Genomic DNA, 27,212 nt, shown 5'->3' on the forward strand with positions numbered 1-27,212 from the left:
AGTTATTAATAAATATTTGTAAGAGCTTGATAAGATCTGTAATTCTTATAAATTTTTTATATCCTGATTTATATAGGACAACAGATTAACATCAGAAATAACTTCTAGCAAAACCTCCGTGATGCGAGTATATTCTTGTTTACAATAAAGTAGTTCGGTGTACACGAGTATCAATAATGTATCTTGCTTCTACCTATGCCTGCACAATGCCTTTTAAAAATTTGTTCATATACTCCATTTAGTGGCAAACCAAGGTTGCCTGTTTTGTTGAACTAAAATGTTTTACATTTTTCATGTATGGTCATCAGAACCAAGTCCGAGGACCTTCTCTTTTTTTTAACGCAGTTCGAAAACTCAAAGCCGGCCGGAGTGGCCGAGCGGTTATAGGCCCTACAGTCTGGAATCGCGCGACCGCTACGGTCGCAGGTTCGACTCCTGCCTCGGGCATGAATGTGTGTGATGTCCTTAGGTTAGTTAGGTTTAAGTAGTTCTAAGTTCTAGGGGACTGATGATCTCAGAAGTTAAGTCATATAGTGCTCAGAGCCAGTAGAACCATTTTTTTAACGCTCAAAAGGAGAAAAAGTCACATTTATTGACAATTTTCTGTGAAAGGTTTTTCAATAACAGAGTGAAAGAAAATATAGAGTTCAGTGGACACTTCAGGTTAATTTATAACACACCAAATCGAACTTCTTTGAACGTATCTGAAGTTCTTTATTCACCAAAAGACAGGGGTCACACAGTTATTAAATACATAGACATCACGAACATTTTATCAAATTTCCAGAAATCGGAAAAGGTCTTCAATCAGTCATTAAACTATATTTGACTCTTCAATGGTCATTCAATTCATTCATAGTAATACTGATAATTATAGATGACCAAAGAAAAACCGTACTAGGTTGAACTCACTTTCCAACTAGTTTCATTCTCGCAGAACTTACAATCACACATCTAGGACAATAATTTAAGCACCATCGAATAGTGGCACAAACAGAGTACTGAACATAAAATTGATTATTAACATATCATAACTATACATTAAAATGCTAATAAAGCAGAGATCTTTATAATGAGTTACAGAAAGCAATAGACATCTGCATTCCATTAGTAATGGATTGCATTCCATTTAAAGCTATAAGATATACATCTGTCAGCAGGGTCGGCTTATCTCTTGAATGGCGGCAGGTACGAGCCAGATGGGCCACCTCCACCAGCTCCTCCACCAAATCCTCCAGCGCCGGCGCCGCCAAAGCCTCCTGCACCTCCAGCTCCTCCGTAGCCACCACGTCCTCTTCCTCCGCCGAAACCTCCGGCTCCACCTCCTAGACCTCCAGCTCCACCTCCAAACCCTCCAGCTCCTCCACCGAACCCTCCAGCGCCACCTGCTCCGTATCTTCCAGCACCGCCGTAGCCTCCAGCGCCGCCCGCACCTCCACCTCTGCCTCCTCCAAGTCCGCCAGCTCCACCAAAACCTCCAGCTCCTCCTCCAAGACCTCCAGCTCCAGCGCCGTAGCCTCCAGCTCCACCGAGACCGCCAGCTCCACCGCCAAATCCTCTGCCTCCTCCGAGACCACCGGCTCCACCTCCGTATCCTCCAGCTCCGCCTCCTATACCACCAGCTCCGCCACCAAAGCCTCCAGCTCCTCCGAGACCACCAGCTCCACCACCGTATCCTCCAGCTCCACCACCGTATCCTCCGGCTCCTCCTAGACCGCCAGCTCCTCCACCGTATCCACCGGCACCGCCGGCACCGGTACCGTACCTCCCGGCGCCACCACCGAATCCACCGGCGCCGCCGCCGGATGGGTACCTAGGCTCTCCCTGGTACTGAACGTCTGCGTTGAAACCAGTGGCATCACTGGCTGCGTAACGTACGAGCTGATTGCGGCCGTCGGGAAGTTGGACTTGGTACTGGCCCTGTACACTTCCACTTCCGTCACCAGCTTCCTGCCGTCCAAAGCTCGTTCCCGTGTAAGCGTCGTTCACGGAGTACTGGAAGTTGTACGGTGTTGGCTGTGGACAGACGGATAAGATTGTATGATCTAAGGCTTCTCTATGTATTACATATCTGAGTGCCCATCGAGATGAAATGGCGGAATGATTCAACAACAGAGAACGTCGATTCAAAACACCTTTCAGCCGCCTTAATTTCCAATTGTCATTTTGTTGAACGGCCAGTTTTGGCGATACATTACCCCTTCTTCAGGTCCCCTGATCGACGTGTGGGAAGATTCCCACCTTTGGTCCAGTAAAAATAGGGGCCACCATTCAATGACTGGTATCCATTGGTCTCTAATTGACACAGCGATCCCTTCGATCTTCAATTGGTGACTGTTAACAGGCGGCTGAAAGGTGTTTTGATTCGGCACTCCATACTGAACAGCCAAGATCCCGCAGCTATCTATATAAAGATGGACGTGCAGAGACTTGACTGAACAATTTTCGGCCACTCTGTGATGAGTATATGAAGTGAAGTGACTACCGCAAACGTAATTATCTCTTTGGTGTATCAGACCGCCTGATAGCGACAGCATGTTGTGTTATCGAAATAATGTGCGGGTTCTATGACTTCATCTGGTTGAACACTCTAAAGCCACTCAGATTAATAGGTAACATTTCTGCTGTACTCTAATTACGCATTTTTATATTAAATGATGAAGTAAGTATTAAATGGAATCATTATAATACGTATATAATGATTTATCGAACAGTTCAGTTTTTTATACCCTCAACAGACTACAGAGTGATTCATTTGTGCTCTGTGAGTCGAGACCCATTACCACTAAATAAATTTCTGGGTACTTCTTGATGATTGAATCAATTTTGCTACTTCCGTCTTTTCAAAACTTTTAAAACGCATATTTTTTACTTCATCCTTTACTTACGCACAGACAACGCATTTCGGCACATGAGTGTTATCAACTGATTCAAAATCAAAGTTCGATTTACACTTGAAAGCTCAGAATTTTGAAGCGCTAGATATGGTCACGCTCGAAAATGGCCGACATTGCACAAATAACAGGTGAAATAAAGGAACATCCAGTTTCAAAATTTTTAAACATGCGAAAGTGAAACAATAATTTTACCCTTCAAACAACTTACTACGGCTGTGGAACCATGCAAAAGAAGGGAATGAAATTCTAGGATAAATTAAACGTTCGCTTAAGCTGTTAATAGTAATGCGAATGTACTGCTAATCTGACGACACTTTATTCGTTTTATGAAGAGCAAACGACATTTTGCTTTCTGGACAGCCTTGGCTTTTGTCCATTGAAAAATTACCCTCCGCTCCCTCCTACAGCTTAATTACAGTGAACATTCGAACATGTGTGCCCTCTTTGTTCATGGTCCAAAACACAACATATCTACTGTTTATTGACGCAAACGATGAATACCTGCTTCTCTGACTGAGAAGTTCCCACATTTTTTATAGGACATATCTGTAGTGCAATTGGAAAAAGACCAGATGAACTAAATTTCAGGAAGTTTGGCGAACTTATGCTGGTCTCATTCCGTGTGTAACGGACTAGACCACCATCACATTGTCAACGAAGTTCACCAGTATACGTAGTACGATGTAAACTACTGCTAAAGTGTGAGGTATAGAAAGGAAGCAGAACTGATGTTCGCGTTAGTTTAATGTATTGTCCTTCTTCAGATTAAAAAACACAGCGTTACTGTTGTCCATCCACGTCTAACCAAAACTACTTTCTATAAAGTACCCGTAATTATGCCACGTAATAATTCTAGTCAGATGAAATAAACTGGAGTAACTGTAATACATCCAACATCTGAACAACTAAGTAGGACTTCACCCCTTTTGAAGAATGAATTCGATGTAAAACTATTACAGATTATCGTGACGACGTGTTACTGAAACTGATATCTTGGCAGTCACGTGAACGCAGCGGATACCAAAGATCACTTTATGAATTCGGGGACGATTTCTGTACGAATTAAGCTGCAGCAAAGAGGTGACAGAACGTCAATGAAATTTCCATGTTATATATAACTTTACAGATCACATGATGTGAAACGTGGTAACTGCAGCTCAGAAATCAACTCGTATATTCAAAGACTTCGGAGATATGCTCCCTCCTGAAGTGGGAGAGCGTGTAAGTCCCACATGTTGATGATCGTACTGTTCGTTGAATGCTACTGTTGGATCACCCTTGTTAACGGCGGAAGACATCTACAAGTTGAAAAGAGCGATGTAATCTGAAAGGTCCTTAAATGACCACATTATTGGTTCGATAAAATATAGCACTGTGGACTTATTACTCTCCATGTGGACTCCGTGTTACTCAGTAATTAACTGTAGCATTACTTCGTCTAGCATCAGGAGACTTGCGAGAGAGGCCGCAGCTCGTGGTCGTGCGGTAGCGTTCTCGCTTCCCACGCCCGGGTTCCCGGATTCGATTCCCGGCGGGGTCAGGGATTTTCTCTGCCTCGTGATGCCTGGGTGTTGTGTGATGTCCTTAGGTTAGTTAGGTTTAAGTAGTTCTAAGTTCTAGGGGACTGATGACCATAGCTGTTAAGTCCCATAGTGCTCAGAGCCATTTGAACCATTTTTGAACTTGCGAGAGATCCGTTTCTCCGACTCGACTTGCAACCTTCTTCCACATAATCAGAGGTTTTGTTTTCTCGTAGAAGAATGTTGAGCTGCACACTACTTTCTCGAGCGCTGTATTTACGCATGAGCATTCGCTAGAGTTACCTCAGTCCAACGTTACAAAAACGCGTCTGCGACTGAAGTGACGTCTACGAGCCTCGTTAGCGAACTCCTTTGCTGGAAAGCTTTGCGGAAGAGCAGTCACGTCAATTTAAGAACATTCCACATAAAATCGTCCTCTTGCGTGATGCGGGTCTACGGTGATAGAAAATATATGTGGCAGTTCTAGATCTTGCACTTTCAGTTCTAACACATAGGTACATGTTTAGAATACGCTCCTCAACGCATGTTCTAACTCTTAGTTCATACACACAGCCCCCCACATGTATGCTCACTTTCTCTTTCTGTGTGTTTTTCTTAAAGACACAGTAAACATGAATTCTAGAGGCTGAGATATCGGCTTTTCGCAATGACAGTAAACATTATTAGTAAGTGATAAATTATGACACGCCCATGACGGAGGACTATGAAAAAAGAAAAATTAACTTACAGCCTCGGCTCTTTATCACACTGCCAAAAATTTCAGTATACATTTTGTTAATAGGTTTATTTACATGTTAATGCTAGTCGTGCGTATATCAGTTAATTAAACTCTGTCTCTTAAAGGCACTGAACGAGTTACGACTGAGCTGCAATAAATTTCGTGTCATCTAAGTCATTCGCTCCGTTATCAGTATACGAATCTCAAAGTTTAGAATGAAGGAAAAACTGTCTTTCGTCAACATTACAGAGAGGTGTCAACTATGGTACTTAAAAAAAAGTAAGATTCTGTTCAATACTGTAGACTACGATTAAAAGGTGTGAGAGTGTATAAATGTTTTATTAACATAATGCACGTTAGACAGGTAACATAATGCTACCTAAATCCATTCTGATAATCACTGAAAAGTGCATGACACTGAATTTTACTTTCTGTTTAGCGTGTCATTAATAATACTCCCTTTTACATGTACCGATCAAGCACGGAAAATCTCAGTGCAGTAATGCTATTGTTACTGTTGTTAGATTCTGTGATACATTTCGCTGTTGTTTTCGGCCTGTTCCAGCTATAAGCAGTGAAGGAGTGTCTGATCTATCTCGGCTGCTTGACGAAAAGAAGGAAGATCAGGCTTTGATTGGCCCGTCGATGTAGACGTCCTTAGAGACTAACCACAAGCTTGGAGTCAGGGAATGTTGGGGAAAGAAATCGGGCGTCTCTCTTTCGAAAGAGCTGTGGCGACATTTGCCTTAGCACCTTAGGGCAACTATAGAAAATTTAAATTTCTATAAGCAGACAATGATTTGAACTGACGTCCTCCACACCTAAGACTTGTACTCGGAGATTAAACTTATTATTCACAGTGAAGCTAGTGGCTGTTTGAAACGCAAAACACTGTTACAGCGGTCGTACCAGCTGCCTTCGAGCTGACTTGCTTCGACTTCTCCCTGCAACCACTCCTCCAGAAAAAATTACACTCGGGATTGTCGTTCCTTTCTACATTTGTTAACACCTTTCTGAAGCTCTGTGCTCCACGTCGATGTCATTTCACGACGAGAACTTACTTGTCCCAAGTCTCCACCACCGGCTCCGCCTCCGTAACCGCCGCCTCCGTAGCCGCCGCCTCCGTATCCACCAGCTCCGCCACCACCGTAGCCGCCGAGAGCACCGCCCCCAGGAGCGCCGCCCCCGAAGGCGCCGCCGCCCCCAGGGCCCCCAAAGCCGCCGGCGCCGGGTCCTCCGAAGCCTCCTGCTCCACCCCCGGGCGCGCCGTACTGGTAGCCGCCGCCGCCGCCGCCGCCCCCGGCGCCACCTCCGCCCAGCAATCCTCCGTGGACGCGCTCATGGGCCAGCGCCGACAGCAGGCAAAACACTCCCAACAGCTGGAACAACGACGCGGACGCCCTTCAGAGTGAAGCTCGCTTCGTGATATGTCACTCTTACACGGAATGCTTCTGGGGCGATCTGGATAGATCCGATACCACTGCCACTATTATGTGTTTGATTTTCAATGAGCACAACGTCAGGAAGATGCCAGTTGATGACCTTACAGAAAATATTTCACTCCTCTTGCAACTTATTTAGAATTCGTACTTAAATTTTCATATCCGAGCGTAGAATCAAATATCTCCCTCCAGTCGCTTTCCACCTACATTCAAATGTCGATACCTACTTATCGTAGCAATACATGTAGAAAATGCAAACATCTTTCAGCTGTTCTGCTGGTATTCGCGATACTTACTTCGCAACTGTTAAAGTACGAGGTCTTTTTTTCCAATCTCTGATCGGTGGCGAAATTAAAACCACGGTGAAAATCAGGTGAAGCTTTAAGCAGATGGTTTGCACAGTAGGTGTAGTACGCCTGTTTGTCAAATCACGTGGGACTTTTCAGTTCTGAGCGCACAGCGAGCACATAAAGATGCCTAGAAAACAGTGTCTGCCGCCAACTCTGAAGTACTGCTGGGGAATTCCACCTGATTTCCTGTAGCCTCATAACGTAACTGTCATCTGTTTTCTTATTCGTGACAATTCCCGGCCGCACACTGCAGGGGCAACAAAGACGCTCCTGCATGGTTTTCGATGGGAAGTGTTTGATCACACTCCATACAGCACACACTTAACTCCTCCTGATTTTCATCTCTTCGGACACTTGAGCGGAACCGTTGGCAACGAGGACAGCATTATGGCATAAACAACGAGCTGCGGACCAGCATAGGACACTGGCGAAAATCACAGGCTGCCTTCTATTGTTAGGGTATTAGAAAGTTAGTACCACGCTATGGCAGATGCCTAAGTCCTAGCAGCCACTATGTAGAGAAGTAGCTGGAAGGTGTAGTTAAATGTTGCAAATAAAATATTTTTGATTTTCATTGTGGTTTCCACTTCGCACCCGATTGGTGGTAGATCAGCGTAGGACACTGGCGAAAATCAGAGGCAACTGCTCTCTATTGTTATGGTATTAGAAAGTTGGAACCACGCTATGACAGATGCCTAAGTCGTAGCGGCCACTATGTAGAGAAGTAGCTGGAAGGTGTAGTTAAAAGTTAAAAATAAAATATTTTTGATTTTCATTGTGGTTTCCATTTCGCGACCGATTGGTGGTTGAAAAAAATAGCACTTTTATTTGCCCTTAATCGAAATCTGCCTATCTTGAGATAGTCCTATGATCTGACGATCGTTACGATAGCAATAGGGTCCCCTAAGCCGTTTGGGGAGGGGGGATGGAGAGGAGGAGGCAACGATGGAGCGGATTCTTTATGTGTAGCCGAGGTCGATACCCTATGATGGAGGGGAACGTATGGGTAAGTGCTGACATCATGGACAGCCATCATCACATTTTGCTACATGACTTTATTCGGTTTGCTGCTTCTGTTTTCATTACTTCGTAGCTTCGGTTCCCCCTGCGTTAAAAATTGGATCAAATTTCAAGTTGAAATGATGCTAACGACAATATGCATTCATGGCATAACTGTCCTCAGCGACAATTAGGAAGATCTACAGGACCTGTTGAACAAAATGAACAGTGCACTGAGCACAGAATACTGTTTGAGAAGAGGCCAAAGAGACAAAAATATTGAGAATCGATAGAAATAAGATTGGCTACGAACTTAGTATCAAAATTGGGAACCTTGTAGAAAACGAAGTGACGTAGTTCTGCTACGTTGGAAGCAAAATAATTCTTGACCGTCTTCGAGAAGCGGGACTCATCACTGAAGACAATTCTATTCCAGTCAACGACATTCTGGAGGCACCCCAGACAGTGATGGGATACCAACCCGACTCTCGCCCGCCGTACGGCCCGACAACCAGGAATGGTGGTCTGGAATGTCATTTCTTTCCATAGAAGGGCCCCTTTTATTGTCATCAGCGACACCCTTACAGCGAAGCGGTACCTCGACGATATTCGACGCCCCGTTTTGTTATTCTTCATGCCAAGCCTTCCTGTACTCACATTTCAGGAAGACGATGCTCGCCTGCACACGGCGAGAATTTCTACTGTCTTTGTGCTTTCCAAATACTACCTTGGCTAGCAAGATCACCGGACCTCTCCCCAACCGCGAACGTTTGCAGCATTATGGGCAGAGCCCTCCAACCAGCTCGGGATTTTGACGATCTAAGGCGCCAATTGGACAGAATTTGGCGTGATGTCTCTCAAGGGGACATCCGACAAGTCTGTTACGCAATACCAAGCCGGATAACTACTGGCATTAGGGTCAGAGGGGAACCAACGCGTACCTGCTGGCTTGGTGAATTTGTGAAGCTCTCCCTCTTGCTTAAATCATCAATTTTTTCCTGAAATTGCAATCATTTGTTTGTCTCCACATTTATATCATACTTACCGATTTCCGTCGAAATCGGATAATGCCTTCGTGGTGTCTTTTTTTAGCATAATTATTTCTGGAAGCCATGATAACAGTACAGGCAAGGAAATTCCAAAGGTGGTACATTCCCTCTCATTTCACAGAACGATTTTTTTGGTTGAAATTTAGAGGCTGGTATAGTGTGGTACCTACTCTCAGGCAAAACAAAGTATTTTTATGGTGCTAATTTTAGCATTTCAAGTGAAGCTAGCTCTGAAACTTGGAACCTATTTTTTACTGCATCTTCGAATCCGCCACATTTAACGTGTTGCGTAGAAGTCATGTTCGAAATGAAAGTATTATTTCTCTTGGTTTTAGCCAAAAATCTTTTATGTTTATCGCTATTAGGATAGAAGAAGAAATATACAGAATTACGGACGTATATCATAAACGTCCGTTTGTTGTAGGTCCCTCGAGCCCGTTCTAAGCTTAGACATTATGACATCTTTGGCACAAAAGAGCCTTCATTCAAAAAATCAACACGAGTTTAAGTAACACTTCTCCGGTAAAACACAGATCTCATTTTTTTTATATACGCTATTTTTTATATGTAGACTTAAGTAAACAGCTACATTCCACTTTTTAATCTTACGAAAGGAGTTCAACATTCCACTTCAGTGTTTTATTATAGCCGAAATGCTATTGCACGGAATGTATTCACAAATGTACGATTGTTTGGGAGAATTTTTTGTTCTTAGCAGCAAGCATGGAACACCGTACTACGAATGCCCAACAGAGGCACCATTAACGTTCGACGTACACTAAGAAGGTAATAGCACTATTCTCAATAAACATATGCGATTTATTTTCTATAGCGTCAGCAGCAAACATATTGTTCGTGTCTAATGTTGTTGTCTGCAGGAATTTTTCATCACTGGATAATAAACAGCTGATGCAGTATTTTCGCCTGTTGTATTAAACATCAGCTTTCTTTAAATGTGGATTAATGCGGGATAGCACCCACAAGCAACAGGAAGACCCCAAGGTATCCGATCACAGGATTAGAACCTGTTACTTCGTTCAAAGAAGTGGAGGTAAGAGGACAAAACGATATGAAATGGACCAAAAACCACAAAATCAGCAGCAGAGCGAACAGTGCGAGGCATCTGTAAGGGAAACCACTTGCAAGAGTCCAGTGGGACATAGTCTAGAAATTTTAGAGTGCAGCTCTCATCAACTATGCCTCGCAGCAGTCGTCGAAGGAATTCAGATGCGTGCGGTTTTGCTAACAAAGATCCGTATAGAGCAAAAAAGTAAAAAGAGCAGATTGGAGACAATAAATGAGAATCTTTTGGAAAAAAGGCAACGTTTTCGCATCGAAAAGTTGTTGCCTGAATTAGGGTAATCATAATTTGTTATGGCTGTGGATAGGTCTGCTGCTTCCATCGCACAGCTCACGTAGGAGTCGTGAGGACAGGAGAGGATAGGACGCACACAGGCAGTTACCTCTCTCCCGTTTTCTCAAAACGAATAAAATAGGATGGACAATTTTCTTTATTAGTACGAATTAATTTTCCTCGGGCTCTTTCCAGTATCTTGGGAGCGTATACGTAGATATGAATGTTTACTTCATTTGGCAAAAGAGAAACGTCTAGAGCTTCAGAGCGAGAGAGATGGGAGTGTTGAACACGAAGCGATCCTCTGTGGAATTAAGGTTAGCGCTGTATTAAGGAAGCCAACACATGTGTTGTTTTTCGATTGTTTCAATATCCGTCTCACCTTGCAGCCAACTAGTACCTCGGATCTGCAAAACATAACTCGTTAAAATAGGCGCTGTTGTAGGATATATATTTCACTGTTCACTAATAGATGACGCTCACTTCTCCCATATCTGAAGATAAATTAATGTTATGGCAACGGGGAAGATATATACCCATATTACAAACATTCCAAATACCAGCTAAACAAACTCCCATTATCTACACAGCGTTTAAAGTACGAGACAACGAAAAAAAAGACTATCTACTAATGGCTTCTTTCTTTCATTTGTTTCTATTCCGAATCATTCTACTGATTCTGCACACATGCTATTCTTCAAGTTGTTCCAGATATGTACTTATTATTACCAACGTTCCATTCCTCACCAGTTTTATCTTTTACTGGTGCTTCGAATGAGAACTACCTGCCCCGAGATACCTCACCAAATGCTCCATTAATCCAGCCCTATGGTAAGAAGCTGATATAGTACTGGAGTCCCTTATCTACTATATTATATCCCTACATACCTTACTTTCTTTTCTTTTGTGTCGGTTTTATCGTCTCTTACGACTCCTATATATAATCTAATTTTATATTTTAGACAGTATCGTTCACTCCGTCGTATTACAGGAGCAAGTTACTCAACAGAAAACAAATAGTAAACTGTAACGAAGCGACTAACAATCCTCTGTAATTTAATAAAGTGTCGAATTCAGCAATTTTAGGCATTACTCGAAGATTTTTTTATAGAACACATACAAAAAAGCAGTTAATGAGCAATGCCAAACCTAGATAGACGCTTAGCAGCAAACTAAAAGATAATTTTTCAAGGTTTCGACACTCCCTAGCGCGAGTGTTTCGTGGATAAGTGCAAGTTTACAAAATCAGAAGCTGCGGAAATTTTCTATGGCCCTCAGACGAAATTTTATTCATTCATTTGACCGCAAGGCTATTCATTTGCACATTACAAATTCTGGTGTTTGGTTTTTAACGACCGATTAATCGTAGAATATTTATAGCAGTCGATGAATTTCAGCACTGGTAAAGGCTTTTTATATGTCTAAAATGCCAAGTATAACTATGGTTCCGATTTCACACCATCTTACAGTATTCCAAGAACAGACCAGGGCACAACAAGCACATTGGAATTCAAACCACCCTTCGTGTTGGCGCAAGTCTTTCATTTTTTGTTGTTACTATTCAACGTGGAACATCTGACCAACACAAATGTGCTCGTCACACGAAAGTTATGAAGTGGCGAGAGTGCAACATCCTAAAATAGTACCTTCTCTTCGCAAAATAACGATATACGCCTGTTTCGTAAAATTCCTAATCCAACTTAAACATGTATGTAAATTTTACTTCGAGTATTTGTTTCTAGTGCAGCCATATACGGAAATGAAACATAGAAGATAATCGGTTCAAACGATAAGACAATAAAAACTTGTTAACCCTACCCAGCCCAAATTTTATGTTGCATTAGAAAAATAAATATTATTTTGAACTGTAAACTTTTTTAGCAACACATTAAAGACATTTTCAATTTTTTGGAGAAGTGCAGTTTTTTTCTAATAGGTCCATAATGACGCAGTATTCATTATCCTGCTGGTGCTGCCATCTAGTGGTCTAGTCTACACACTAGAATTCAATGGTGCCACGAGAAACCAGTAGGCTTTCGTGGATATTGCAGAAATATCTAAAAACTGTAATGTGTCCAACTGGACCCACTGGGCTGCTAAGGGTTCAATGCGGTTTTACAGAAGAGTGTTGAAAATTTGAATGAAAACTGTAATATGTCCAACTGGACCTAATGGGCTGGTAAGGGTTAAATGTGGTTTTACTGAAGAGTGTTGAAAATTTAAATGAGTAGATCAAATAACTAATGAGAGAGTACTCTGTCGAAATGGAGAAATAAAATGGGCGTCTGGGATTGTTGGCCCGGAGGCCCCAACTGGAGAAGTTCGGCCGCCAAGTAGAAGTCTTATTACAGTCGACGCTACATTGGACGACTTGCGCGATGGTGATGAGGGTGAAATGATGATGAGGATAACAGCACACACAGTCCAGGAGTGGAGAAACTCTCCAACCCGGACGAGAATCGAACCCGGGTCCGCTTGCAGGGGAGGCAAGCGCGTTGCCACCCAGATGAGCAAGTGAACTTCGAAATGCAGATAAAAGAAATTTATGGCATCACCTGGCTAGAGGAAGGGTTCGGTGTTAGGACGCAGCCTGAGGCAGCAAGGAATCTTCTCTTCAACTCAGTAATGGTGGAAAGTGTCTGCGTGATTTTGTGTGCCGACAGACGGCGGCGGGCAGCAACAAGGTTAGAAATTATAGAGGAAGACGCTCGTTACTGTAAACAGGTTCAAATGTGTGTAAGTTGCAACAGTAGTTTTGCCAAGATGAAGAGACTTTCACTAGTGTGGAGAGCTGTTATCAAATCAGTCTTCGGATTGAAGACTACAACGCCGGCCGCTGACGCCGAGCGGTTCTAGGCGCTTCAGTCCGGAACCGCGCTGCTGCTACGGTCGTAGGTTCGAATCCTGCCTCGAGCATGGCTGTGTGTGATGTCCTTAGGTTACTTATGTTTAAGTAGTTCTAAGTCTGATGACCTCAGATGTTAAGTCCCATAGTGCTTAGAGCCATTTGAGCCATTTTTTGAAGACCACAACTTCTATGAAAGTTAACTATGGAAATCTAAAACCGTAAGGGAACATTTCTTGGCTTCCACAGATAATATATTGTAGTTCAAGACAGAAGGGAATTATAAGACGCCCGAAGGTAACTTTCAGTCTGAATTATATGAAGTTAATAATTATAAAGCTTAAATTAAGACAAAGTAATGCTGTATATGTAATTCAGATCCCGTTCAGCATTTCTTATCTCAATTTCTGTTTCGTTCCCACATGCGAATTCTATACTTCCGTTGGAAGAGTAACACTGGGCGGAATGAAAAGTGTACTGCAGGGCGTAATGTTGAACGTACCTTCAACAACGACATACTGGTGCGGCTGGAAATCAGATCACTGGATTCCAGGAGGGGTCTCGAGACCGGTGTTCACCGTATGGAGGCTGTGGATGAACTGATGGTTTCCGAGCCGTCCCGGTTGGCTTTTATAGTGAGCAGTCGCTGTCCAGTTTCCCGGATTGTACGAAACGGTTGTGGCCGGCAGAGCCATGAATCAGTCGGCTGGTGGGGGTGGCGGGGGGGTGGGGATCCGCCCGTCCCGTGTCCAGGCGGCGAGCTGGCGAAAGGCGAGCGAGCGAGCGGAGATCCGAGCAGAGGATGCCAGAGGTCGGCCGGCCGTCCAGGGGTTGCCTCACAGCAGCGAAAGTGATGCTCAGATCGCATCGAGGGGAAAAAACAAAGCTGAGGCAGTCGTCCGCCTGTGGGGCAGCCTTAGTAGACGGCCAGCAATTACCGGGTGGCCGGCCGAGGTCGCGGCCGTCCGCGGGGGCGACGGGGGCGGCGGGGGCGCGCTGACCGCCGTGACGCGAGCACAGTGGCGCTCTTGTTCTCGCAGCAGCCGCGTTCCCACGCAGCTCCGGCTGACATCAAGGAGAACACGTATGTGTGTGTGTGTGTATGTGTGCTAGAGGTAGAGCTCCGCACAGTGGGCGTCCACCTCTCGACGAGCTGGTCTCAGCGTTAACACAGTCCGGCTTCGTTTCGCGATTTACAAAGGGAAATTTGCAATAAAAAGTGCACGTCAAGAAACGGAAAAACAATGCATTACAATACAGTAGTGCAGTGGTTCCCAACATTCCTGAGACGCTTACCCCGGAGTGTAATCCGATATTAGGTAGTCCCAACTCCCTTCCCCCACCATCATCAACATCAGCACCTAACTAAATTTTAGAATGAAAACTGTGGTGTCACAGCCTGACACCACACTTGCTAGGTGGTAGCATTTAAATCGGCCGCGGTCCGTGAGTACACGTCGGACCCGCGTCTCGCAACTATCAGTGATTGCAGACCGAGCGCCGCCACACGGCAGGTCTAGTCTAGAGAGACTCCCTAGCACTCGCCCCAGTTGGACAGCCGACTTTGCTAGCGATGGTTCACTGTCTACATACGCTCTCATTTGCAGAGACGACAGTTTAGCATAGCCTTCAGCTACGTCATTTGCTACGACCTAGCAAGGCGCCATATTCTTCAAGAATGTATTCTGAACTGATAATATTGTGAATCATGTACCGTCAGGAGCGACGTTCATCATTAATGGATTAAAGTTAAGTATGAAACTAATTACGTCCGCGTTCGGAATGCTCATTCCTTTTCATGTTCCAGACCTCACGTTAGTATAGTTCTTTCCTCCTCACGCCAGCCCGCGTGAGCTAAAACGCGTGCATTTCGGCCTCCCCTAGTAAAACGGTGTTAGCTCTTGAGCCAACACAACAAAAACAATTCTTTGGACATTTTTATTCTTAAAATGAAATAACATTGCTATCCTCAGTGCAAGTGAAGAAGAATTACAGGATCTGCTGAATGGAAAGGATAGTCAAAGGAGTGTAGAATATGGATTAAGAGTGCATCGAAATAAGATCAAAGTAATGAGAAGTAGCAGAAATGGGAACAGAGAGAAACTTAACGTTAAAATTGGTGATCAGGAAGTAGATGAAGTTAAGCGACGGACGGAGCGAGGAGGACTTAAAAAGCAGACTACCATTGGCAAAAAAGGGCATTCCTGGCCAAGAGAAGTCTACTAGCATCAAACATAGACCCTGATTTGAGGAAGAAATTTCTGAGAATGTATTTTTGGAGCGCAGCGTTGCATGGTGATGAAACATGGACTGTGGGAGAATCAGAACAGAGGAGAATCGAAGCATTTGAGGTGTGGTACTCCTACAGGAGAATGTTGAAAATTAGGTGGACTGATAACGTACGGAATGAGGAGGTTCAGCGCAGACTCGGAAAGGAATACAGTAAAACTTCATTTATACGTTTTTCACTTTTATCTTTTTCTCACTTATATGTTTTTTTTTTTTTTTCGTGTCCCGGCACAGTGTGCACACGTTATGATGCAGTGTTTCAGAGTAGGTTGCCGGGAAGTAGACTGGTAAGGCCGATATTAGACTATTATAAAATTTGATTGTGTAATAAAGTTAGACATTGGTCAAATTTTCTTTGATCAAATCTAGCGTCTCGCCTTAGATTTGGTCGAAGGAAGCGTACATCTTATGTTTACTGCAGGAAGAAATCAATCGCTTAGAGCGCTAGCATCGCTGCAGCTGTCTGACACACAGTGTTTATCAATATGACTCCCAAATTGACATGGTGCGTCGCATATACGGGGTGTAAATTTTAAGTTGACAAACCAGAATAACTCGAAAAATAAGCTTCACACGAAAAAACGTGTACAATCCAAAGCTGATTATTTTCGTGGTGGGAGATCTGCTGGTGTTAAAATTAGCCCGCCACCCCGCCCCACCTCCGAGGGGCTGGTGGGCTAATTCTAGCACCAGCGGGATTCTACACATTTTTTTCGTTTGAAGCTTATTTTTCAATTTATTCTGGTTTTTAGCCTAAAATTTACTCCCTGTATAACGAAATTCATGGAAATATTCGAGGCAGATGAAGCACTGTGTAGCTTACGACATCCCGAATACAAAAACTGAATAAAAAGTGAGGCTATAAAAAATTGCGGATGCCATTTGCCACGACGTACGACCAGGATATAACCCCCAGAATATAAAGGAGAAAATCTACAACTTCCGTGGAAATCAAAATTTTTCATAACTGCAGTACGTACTAAATTTATTTGCCTTCACATATTCCTCCTTCAGTGAGTTATAGATAGCTTCAAACGTTTCTGGGATTATTTTCGCCAGTGTGTACTGCAACATTAGAGCTCTATACCGGTTCTGTAAACTAGAGTAGCTAGAAATCGCAGTATTATGGTAAGTCCGTCTTTTGCGGATGTAGCATTTCTGAGGAGAGTGTTTAGCTTCATAATATGAGGAGCCACTTTCTTGAGCACATATTGAAAAGTACTCTCGTCCATTCCCGAAAGGGATTTTCATGCGACTTTACGGCCTCGACTTGCAGCTCCCGTAGAAAATTTTGCCAAGACCCATTGTTTTAAGAACATTGCCACGTTTCCCACAAAATACACTAGTAACAAGAAATCGTGGATTACGAAAAAAGTTTTCGAAAGCTGGCTACTAAGCGTCGATGCGAAAATGGGTGCAGCAGGCCGGAAGATTTTATAGTTCGTAGACAGGCGTGCGGCACATCCTCCCCTTACTTCCTATTTGAGAAATGTGACCGTGGAATTCTTTCCAGCGAATAGCACTAGTGAGCTCCAGCCACTTGACCTTGGAGCAAGACATAATTTCAAGTTGCATTATCGCAAAATGCTCGTGCAGCATGCCATGTGCTGTGTAAACATCGAAGAAAGGAAGAAATGAAAATAAACACTTTACAGGTAAGATTTTTACTTGCCGTTTATTTCGTGTTGTACTACCGGAGCCAAAGAACACTTCGAGAAATTATTGATGAATTTGTCTCTTCTGATAGGAAATGCACTACATTGCAGCTTGTGGCACAGAGTTTCAGACGATACCATTCGGAACTATTTCCAAAAAGCCGGATTTGGAAATGAAGTCTATGATCATGGTGGAAATGATCATACTGACGATATTTCACCTAATGATGAAGAATGGAACGACTTGAAGAGCAGGCATCATTTGAGGATTACGTGAACGTCGATGTAAAACTCGTCACTACAGATCCCATAACTATCGCTGAGATAGTTCAATGTGCATCGCGGGATCTGGACGAGGAAGAAACTGACGATGAGGATGATACAGAAGAGTCTCAGCATTCCTCCGTGACGTTTAACGATGCAGTAAATACGTTAGAAATAATTAAACAATTTGTGACGCGCCACAATGTTTCTGACGAAATAATGACAGAGTTATCCCGTTTTGAGGGTACAGTGTACGCTATTGCCGCGTCAAAGAAAAAACAACCAAAAATTACGGACCTTTTTACGAGATGACGTTTTCTTCTGTGTAGAGGTTTACATTTTTCTTTATATCTTTGTAAAGTATGGTACCTAGTAGGCCTATATAACGATTTGTAGAATGTAAATTTTTATTTACTGGATTTCTCGTTTGTGTTTAACCAATTAATTTGATGGTATGGTGCTACATTTCATATATGCGTACTTCACAATTATACATTTTCTTCTGTAGTCCTTTGAAAAATGGATAAACGAAGTTTTACTGTATATGGAGTACACTGACAAGCAAAAGGGACAAGACGATAGAATATCTATTAAGACATCGGGGAATAACTCCCATGGTGCTAGACGGAGCAGTGGAGGGTAGGAACTGTAGAGGAAGACAGAGATTAGAATACATCAAGCAAATAATTGAGGAATTAGATTGTAAGTGTTTCTCTGAGATGAAAAGGTTGTCACAGGAGAGGATCTCATGGTGGGCCACATTAAACCAGCCGGAAGATTGATGACTCAAAAAGAAAAATTCTCCATCTGCTACTTACGACGTTGCCATGTATATCTGAACTATCATCGTCGGCGCTGGTTTGTCGTCGAATCTGATGAGAACAACCCTCCTTCTGAGCAGTTCACAGGCGATCACTCTCTGGCTTACCTTCCCATTGATAACGAATCCTACTCCCGTAACACCATTCTCGTCAACTGTTGATATCACCCTATATCTGTCTGACCAGAAATCCTTATCTTCTTTCCACTTCACTTCACTAACTCCCACTATATCTAGAGAGAGTGTCCCTTTGCATTTCCCTTTTCAGTTTTGCTAGCTTCCTACCAAGTTCAAATTTCTGAGGAAAAAAAAAGATATGAAATAATTGTGTGGCATTAATTTCCGTGAGTCCCCACCTGGGGAAATTCGGCTGCCGAGTTCCATGCCTTTTCAGCTGGCGCCACATTGGGCGACTTGTGTATCACTGATGATGAAAACAGGACATCAGGCAGTCCCCGAGCGGAGAAAATGTCCGACCAGTCCGGTAACTGAACACATTGACCACTTTCTTTTTACGGAAATGTGCTGTCATTTACTAACAAATAAATAGTTCGGATTTTAATATTCGGCAAACTGTATACTTATGTTGCTTATTATACACTTCAAAACTCTACCAAAGTATAGTTCATAAAATAAGCAATATTCCGTATCAGACAAATCGGAGTTGGAGATTTGGGGGGAACTTCTCCAATTACACTGAACGCTGGCAGACGCCTTTTCTGGCACCTGTGGCGTCCATCTTTCTTTTGCCTAGTCCAGATCGTAGCCGGTTTCCTACATCTCCATTTATTATTGTGCTCCCAACTGCAGTTTTCCATGCGTAACATTACATAATCTGCCAACGGTTGCCATGCATTCTTGAGCAAGAGACTTCTCGTTTTGAAGGCAATTGTATAATTACTCTGTCACCTCTTTTTCGTAAAACTGTTGCATATGTTCCAGCAGCATGAAAGACAAATCCACCCAAAGCAGGGTATTTCTCCACAAAGTGAAACTGTGTACCAACTTACAGTGCACCATTGGGAAAGGCATCTCCTTCGAACTGCAGTCCTTGGTGTATCTGATGATGTTTCTATCAGCCTACATTTTTTCTTGTTTTCTATAGCAAGGATGTGTCTATGGTTATAGCTACCATCATCAAGATCAATGTGTGCTGTTCTGGAACCATCTACCAAAATCTGGAACGCTCTTTTTGAAACAGAGGTGGCCCTGAGAGAGGGCCTACCCTTTTCCAACCAATCCAGTGATATTTGTGTTTAATTCCTCCGCTGATACCCTTTGCAACAAGGCGATCTGTAACGTGATCACATCCACCCAAATTTGTGACTCTGAGAGGTTTAACAGCATACTTTTTCTCATAATGAACTATCTGACGCCGACCGCTGTGACAGAGTGGTTCTAGGCGCTTCAGTCCGGAACCGTGCTACTGCTACGGTCACAGATTCGAATCCTGCCTCGGGCATGGATGTGTGTGATGTCCTTAGGTTAGTTAGGTTTAACTAGTTCTAAGTTCTAGGGGACTGATGACCTCAGATGTTAAGTCCCATAGTGCTCAGAGCCATTTCAACTATGTGACGGTATGATTTGCCTTTTATTTCTTATTCTGGACACTGGACACCGACATTTGATTTCCATCTTACGGCACATTTTCTTAAAGATTTTAGGAACTGATTTAGTCCGAATACTATGCTTTGTAAAGAGCGTCCAGAAAGTTTCTGAAACCACGACATTAGCGGGAAGTGGCAAAATAATTCTGTATAAAAATGCTTCCTTAAATGCCAGCCCCTAGTTCATAAAATAGTCTTTGCCAACATATAATTCATCCAAACACAATATTTCAGATCACTTAACGATACATAATGACCATTCTGCCAAGGGAGAGAAATTTTAAAATGACGGAAGATAAATTATATTTACTTTTTGTCCAGTAGGCGTTTTATTGAACCTGAGATTAAGGACTGAGAGACTATTGATACTGCTTATTTCAAAAAGCAATTTTTTACTTCAAGTAGAATAATGATCAATTCTCGGTTCGCAATGACTGCTAATTACATCTCCTTCTTAGAAAAAAAAAGCTAATTATCCGCATTCAGGGTAGACACTAGTTACAAAACATGCTTCAAAAATGTTCAAATTTGTGTGAAATCTTATGGGACTTAACTGCTAAGGTCATCAGCCCCTAAGCTTTACTTAACCTAAATTATCCTAAGGACAAACACACACACCCATGCCCAAGGGAGGACTCGAACCTCCGCCGGGACCAGCAGCACAGCCCATGACTGCAGCGCCTCAGACCGCTCGGCTAATCAAGGGCTACAAAACATTCTTCCTCCACAGCACGCTTCTTCTTAACAACACTTGTTTAATTCACATTTTTCACCCCGTTTAAACTTAACCAAGTTAAATGTTAGTGCTATGCTTATTGTTCGTAAATCATTTGATTGTTGGACTCCTTACTTTTGAACTGATAGAAATTGTAAGACTTCAGGAAGTCAATTCCTAATACATAATCACTGGCATTAACAAAAATAATAATAATGAAAATGCTAGTAATAATGATAATACAGTGTAGGCCGTACAGCAATGTTGTAGCCATTACATAGTTGTTGGTCTATTCTGCTATGAATTAGATGTTGCGAAATGCACAAATCTAAAAAAATTTTAAATGTGTGGTACGTTGCTATGGGACCAAACTGCTGAAGTCTTCGGTCCCTAGGCTTACACACTACGTAATCTAACTTAAACTAACTTAAGTTAAGGACAACACACGAAGCCATGCCAGAGGGAGGACTCGAACCCCCGACGGGGGGAGCCGCGCAAACTGTGGCAAGGCGCTTAGACCACGCGGCTACCCGGAGGTGCGAAGTATACAATAAAGCAAATTCTGGTCCATTCTGGGAACTATCTACGACTCGAAGACATTTTCATGAGATATATACGTCACATATCCTGAAGTGTCTCAATTTTACTGTCGTAGATGCACGGTACAAAGTACAAAATGGCTCTGAGCACTATGGGACTCAACTTCTGAGGACATTAGTCCCCTAGAACTTAGAACTACTTAAACCTAACTAACCTAAGGACATCACACACATCCATGCCCGAGGCAGGATTCGAACCTGCGACCGTAGCGGTCTCGCGGTTCCAGACTGCAGCGCCTAGAACCGCACGGCCACTTCGGCCGGCTACAAAGTACAAAGTATGTGTGTAGTGCACGTACTGTCTGAAGAATATGATGTTCATACATTCGATTCACAAGCTGTAACCACCACGACGTTGCGTCACAAGTCAAAGCTAGTATTTTTTTAAAATGTAATTATGACTAACTTATGTAATCAGTATTAGAGCCTTAGGGAATAGTGGTAATAGTAACGATCTTATAAAAATAATTTAGTCTTGTGACTGAAACACAAGCAAATGCTTTTGTATTTACCCTTCAAAAAATTTCATTTTATCCCTCAGGTGGGGAACCACTGCTGTAGTAAAACCTGGACGTCTCTACGTAATGAATTTCTAACACTAAATTATAATTAGGCAAACAAGAAATACTAGAGACAAATAAGACGCGAAGCTGCCTGGAAATTAAGCAATAGTAACGAAATATATTTAAATAGAGAACATTACTATAAACAAAAGGGAAAATTTTGAAAATTTGTCCAATGTTTTGATAAATGATTTGTCTTAAAATAAGAAATAAAGCAGATTACAGAAGCATTTCACCCACCTCGGAATTATGCTAGAATTCACGTACCGCAGCGGAGATGCTCATACGTCTGTAAGGAGGCCAGTGAGTGAAATTTTACCAGACAAATATCCTATAGTGCACTTTAAAATTCTAAAATCCTATGTTAAACATTGAACTTTAATTCTCAATCGGCACCTCATTTGCTGTACGTGATTTAGAGCATCATTGTAGCACGTCAAATGTTTCTCTAATCTGTTTTGCTTTTTAATTTCAGACAAATCGTCAGAAAACATGTCTGTCTTTTATTTTTAGTTTTTTTAATTTTCAAGTTTGCTTCAGAAATCGTAAAATGGAAAACTTTTGAATATCGATCGGTATTCCGTTATTGTTAAGGGTATGCAGATCAAGAGAAAGCGAAGATATTTCACTTCATCCTGCGACTGGATATTTTTTGACACTTCATTTATTCGTACATAGCTAGAGCAGTGTTCGTCAGATATTTCAATTTTTCTCTCAAATCGCTAACTAAGTTTATATTAATTACCCTTATAATTCTCAATCAATTACACTTTTTTTCAAAACTACAACCGGTCGGAGTTGCCGTGCGGTTCTAGGCGCTACAGTCTGGAGCCGAGCGACCGCTACGGTCGCAGGTTCGAATCCTGCCTCGGGCATGGATGTGTGTGGTGTCCTTAGGTTAGTTAGGTTTAAGTAGTTCTAAGTTCTAGGCGACTGATGACCTCAGAAGTTAAGTCGCATAGTGCTCAGAGCCATTTGAACCATTTTTCAAAACTAGATCTCACTCTGGTCAGTCTGAGACCCTCCTGTCAATTTATCTATCTTTCTTTGGCTGTGAAAATTCGGCTAAAAATCCATTGTGAAATTTTCCCACAAATCCCTAAATAATTTTTTCAAAGCCATTCTGTTTACTTTCAAACAATTTTTTTTCTTTTTTGCAAAATGAGACCTCACGCTGATCGATTTTAGACCTCATTTGCTGATTCACTACTCTTCATTTGGCTATAAAAATTCTGATAAAAATCCATCGTGTAATTTGTATGGGGTCCTGTTCTTGCTCCACTTAAACATTTTAATAGTGAGAAAAAGAAGGCTGATTTTCGTTTGTTCGTTTATGCATGATGAGTGACAGTACACTGAGAAAACAGATATTGAAGCATCTCTCGGAAAAACGTTAAGAATGGACTGAATCTGAGAAGTTAAGGCATTTAGATATGCACAAAATAAAAGTAAAAGAAGCAGCAGAAAGAGATATTTCCAGAAGGAAAGTGTTAAATCTAGATGTATCTGAATCCAGTAGCAGCCTGAGAACAATTATGAAATAAGAAAGAAAAAAATATGGTGGAAAGACTAAAGAATATTGGCGGCAAACAAAAAAGCAAGCCGCCCAAAACAGAATGAAAAAAATTACAGAAAATGTTGCAACATCACAAAGGGTGTAAAATAGACTACATATCTCAAAAATGGGAAGGCTTAGGTTATTAAATATGACAAAGTCCTTACCAGGAAGGGGGAAGACTTAGAGATGATCCGAAGAAGAGCTGCTCGTTTTGTCAAGGAATCGTGTAGTAAGCACAAGATCGCCGCGGAGGGTCTTATCAGATTCCAGGAGTATACGCTACAACAGGAAGGTGATACGCTTTCCTACACCGTAAAGACCAAGAAACGTCAGGCAACATATTACTCCCCACCCCTCACTTCAACGGGAAAATCAGAGAAATTGGCCCTCTTAAGGAAACTTACCAACATTTCTAATTCCTTCCACGTACCATTCTCGAATGGAACAGGAAAGGGGGATATGGTAGTGTTAGCCCTTTTGTACCATAAGCTGAGTTGCGGAGTATGGAAGTAGATGTGGATGTCCAAGAAATTACGGCCATACTCGAAGAACTGAATATGCTGAAATCATAGGTTATAGAACAATTACTATCTCCCCCCCCCCCCCCCACCCCCGCACCACACCCCCATGAACCATGGACCTTGTCGTCGGTGGGGAGGCTTGCGTGCCTCAGCGATATAGATAGCAGTACCATAGGCGCAACCACAACGGAGGGGTATCTGTTGAGAGGCCAGACAAACGTGTGATTCCTGAAGAGGGCCAGCAGCCTTTTCAGTAGTTGCAGGGGCAACAGTCTTGTTGACTGACTGATCTGGCCTCGTAAAATCAACCGAAACAGCCTTGCTGTGCTGGTACTGCGAACGGCTGAAAGCAAGGGGAAACTACGGCCGTAATTTTACCCGAGGGCATGCACCTTTACTGTATGGTTAAATGATGATGGCGTCCTCTTGGGTAAAATATTCCGGAGGTAAAATAGTCCCCCATTCGGATCTCCAGGCGGGGACTACTCAGGAGGACGTCGTTATCAGGAGAAAGAAAACTGGCGTTCTACGGATCGGAGCGTGGAATGTCAGATCCCTTAATCGGGCAGGTAGGTTAGAAAATTAAAAAAGGAAAATGGATATATTAAAGTTAGATATAGTGGGAATTAGTGAAGTTCGGTGGCAGGAGGAACAAGACTTTTGGTCAGGTGAATACAGGATTATAAATACAAAATCAAATAGGGGTAATGCAGGAGTAGGTTTAATAATGCATAAAAAAATAGGAGTGCGGATAAGATACTACAAACAGCATAGTGAACGCATTATTGTGGCCAAGATAGACACGAAGTCCACGCCTACTACAGTAGTACAATTTTATGTGCCAACTAGCTCTGCAGATGAAGAAATTGATCAAATGTATGATGAGATAAAAGAAATTCTTAAGGTAGTGAAGGGAGACGAAAATTTAACATTCATGGGTGACTGGAATTCGAGACTAGTAGGTGAATATGGATTGGGGCTAAGAAATGAAAGAGGAAGCCGCCTGGTAGAGTTTTGCACAGAGCATAACTTAATCAAAAAATTGGCTCTGAGCACTATGGGACTTAACATCTATGGTCATCAGTCCCCTAGAACTTAGAACTACTTAAACCTAACTAACCTAAGGACATCACACAACACCCAGCCATCACGAGGCAGAGAAAATCCCTGACTCCGCCGGGAATCGAACCCGGGAACCTGGGCGTGGGAAGCGAGAACGCTACCGCACGACCACGAGATGCGGGCCATAACTTAATCATAGCTAACACTTGGTTCAAGAATCATTAAAGAAGGTTGTATACATGGAAGAATCCTGGAGATACTAGAACGTATCAGGTAGATTATACACTCCTGGAAATGGAAAAAAGAACACATTGACACCGGTGTGTCAGACCCACCATACTTGCTCCGGACACTGCGAGAGGGCTGTACAAGCAATGATCACACGCACGGCACAGCGGACACACCAGGAACCGCGGTGTTGGCCGTCGAATGGCGCTAGCTGCGCAGCATTTGTGCACCGCCGCCGTCAGTGTCAGCCAGTTTGCCGTGGCATACGGAGCTCCATCACAGTCTTTAACACTGGTAGCATGCCGCGACAGCGTGGACGTGAACCGTATGTGCAGTTGACGGACTTTGAGCGAGGGCGTATAGTGGGCATGCGGGAGGCCGGGTGGACGTACCGCCGAATTGCTCAACACGTGGGGCGTGAGGTCTCCACAGTACATCGATGTTGTCGCCAGTGGTCGGCGGAAGGTGCACGTGCCCGTCGACCTGGGACCGGACCGCAGCGACGCACGGATGCACGCCAAGACCGTAGGATCCTACGCAGTGCCGTAGGGGACCGCACCGCCACTTCCCAGCAAATTAGGGACACTGTTGCTCCTGGGGTATCGGCGAGGACCATTCGCAACCGTCTCCATCAAGCTGGGCTACGGTCCCGCACACCGTTAGGCCGTCTTCCGCTCACGCCCCAACATCGTGCAGCCCGCCTCCAGTGGTGTCGCGACAGGCGTGAATGGAGGGACGAATGGAGACGTGTCGTCTTCAGCAATGAGAGTCGCTTCTGCCTTGGTGCCAATGATGGTCGTATGCGTGTTTGGCGCCGTGCAGGTGAGCGCCACAATCAGGACTGCATACGACCGAGGCACACAGGGCCAACACCCGGCATCATGGTGTGGGGAGCGATCTCCTACACTGGCCGTACACCACTGGTGATCGTCGAGGGGACACTGAATAGTGCACGGTACATCCAAACCGTCATCGAACCCATCGTTCTACCATTCCTAGACCGGCAAGGGAACTTGCTGTTCCAACAGGACAATGCACGTCCGCATGTATCCCGTGCCACCCAACGTGCTCTAGAAGGTGTAAGTCAACTACCCTGGCCAGCAAGATCTCCGGATCTGTCCCCCATTGAGCATGTTTGGGACTGGATGAAGCGTCGTCTCACGCGGCCTGCACGTCCAGCACGAACGCTGGTCCAACTGAGGCGCCAGGTGGAAATGGCATGGCAAGCCGTTCCACAGGACTACATCCGGCATCTCTACGATCGTCTCCATGGGAGAATAGCAGCCTGCATTGCTGCGAAAGGTGGATATACACTGTACTAGTGCCGACATTGTGCATGCTCTGTTGCCTGTGTCTATGTGCCTGTGGCTCTGTCAGTGTGATCATGTGATGTATCTGACCCCAGGAATGTGTCAATAAAGTTTCCCCTTCCTGGGACAATGAATTCACGGTGTTCTTATTTCAATTTCCAGGAGTGTATAATGGTAAGACAGAGATTTAGGGACCAGGTTTTAAATTGTAAGACATATTATAACTGAAGAAACTGCAAAAAGGTGGGGAATTAAGGAGATGGGACCTGGATAAACTGACTAAACCAGAGGTTGTACAGAGTTTCATGGAAAGCATAAGGGAACAATTGACAGGAATGGGACAAGAAGTAGTACAGTAGAAGAAGAATGGGTAGCTCTGAGCGATGAAGTAGTGAAGGCAGCAGGCGATCAAGTAGGCAAAAAGACGTGGGCTAATAGAAATCCTTGGGTAACAGAAGAAATATTGAATTTAATTGATGAAAGGGGAAAATATAAAAATGCAGTAAATGAAGCAGGCAAAAAGGAATACAAACGTCTCAAAAATGAGATCGACAAGAAGTGCAAAATGGCTAAGCAGGGATGGCTAGAGGACAAATGTAAGGATGTAGAGGCTTATCTCACAATGGGTAAGATAAATACTGCCTACAGGAAAATTAAAGAGACCTTTGGAGAAAAGAGAACCACTTGTATGAATATCAAGAGCTCAGATGGAAACCCAGTTCTAATCAAAGAAGGGAAAGCAGAAAGGTGGACCGAGCGAGGTGGCGCAGTGGTTAGCACACTGGACTCGCATTCGGGAGGACGACGGTTCAATCGCGTCTCCGGC

At 43.4% G+C, this 27,212-nt stretch overlaps 1 protein-coding gene across 1 annotated transcript; it reads right to left on the reverse strand.

Moving 5' to 3' along the window:
• Positions 1–708: 708 nt before the first annotated feature.
• Positions 709–13,790, reverse strand: LOC124798434 (glycine-rich cell wall structural protein 1.8-like). The gene is made up of 3 exons (XM_047261842.1): positions 13,698–13,790; positions 6,218–6,535; positions 709–2,016 (listed from the first exon to the last, which is right to left on the reverse strand). Exons 1-3 carry the CDS (start codon positions 13,710–13,712, stop codon positions 1,168–1,170), a joined length of 1,182 nt encoding a protein of 393 aa, XP_047117798.1. The 5' UTR covers positions 13,713–13,790; the 3' UTR covers positions 709–1,167.
• Between the last annotated feature and the right edge of the window lie 13,422 nt (positions 13,791–27,212).

Source organism: Schistocerca piceifrons, chromosome 5 (assembly GCF_021461385.2).
Source record: "Schistocerca piceifrons isolate TAMUIC-IGC-003096 chromosome 5, iqSchPice1.1, whole genome shotgun sequence".
NCBI lineage: Eukaryota > Metazoa > Arthropoda > Insecta > Orthoptera > Acrididae > Schistocerca > Schistocerca piceifrons.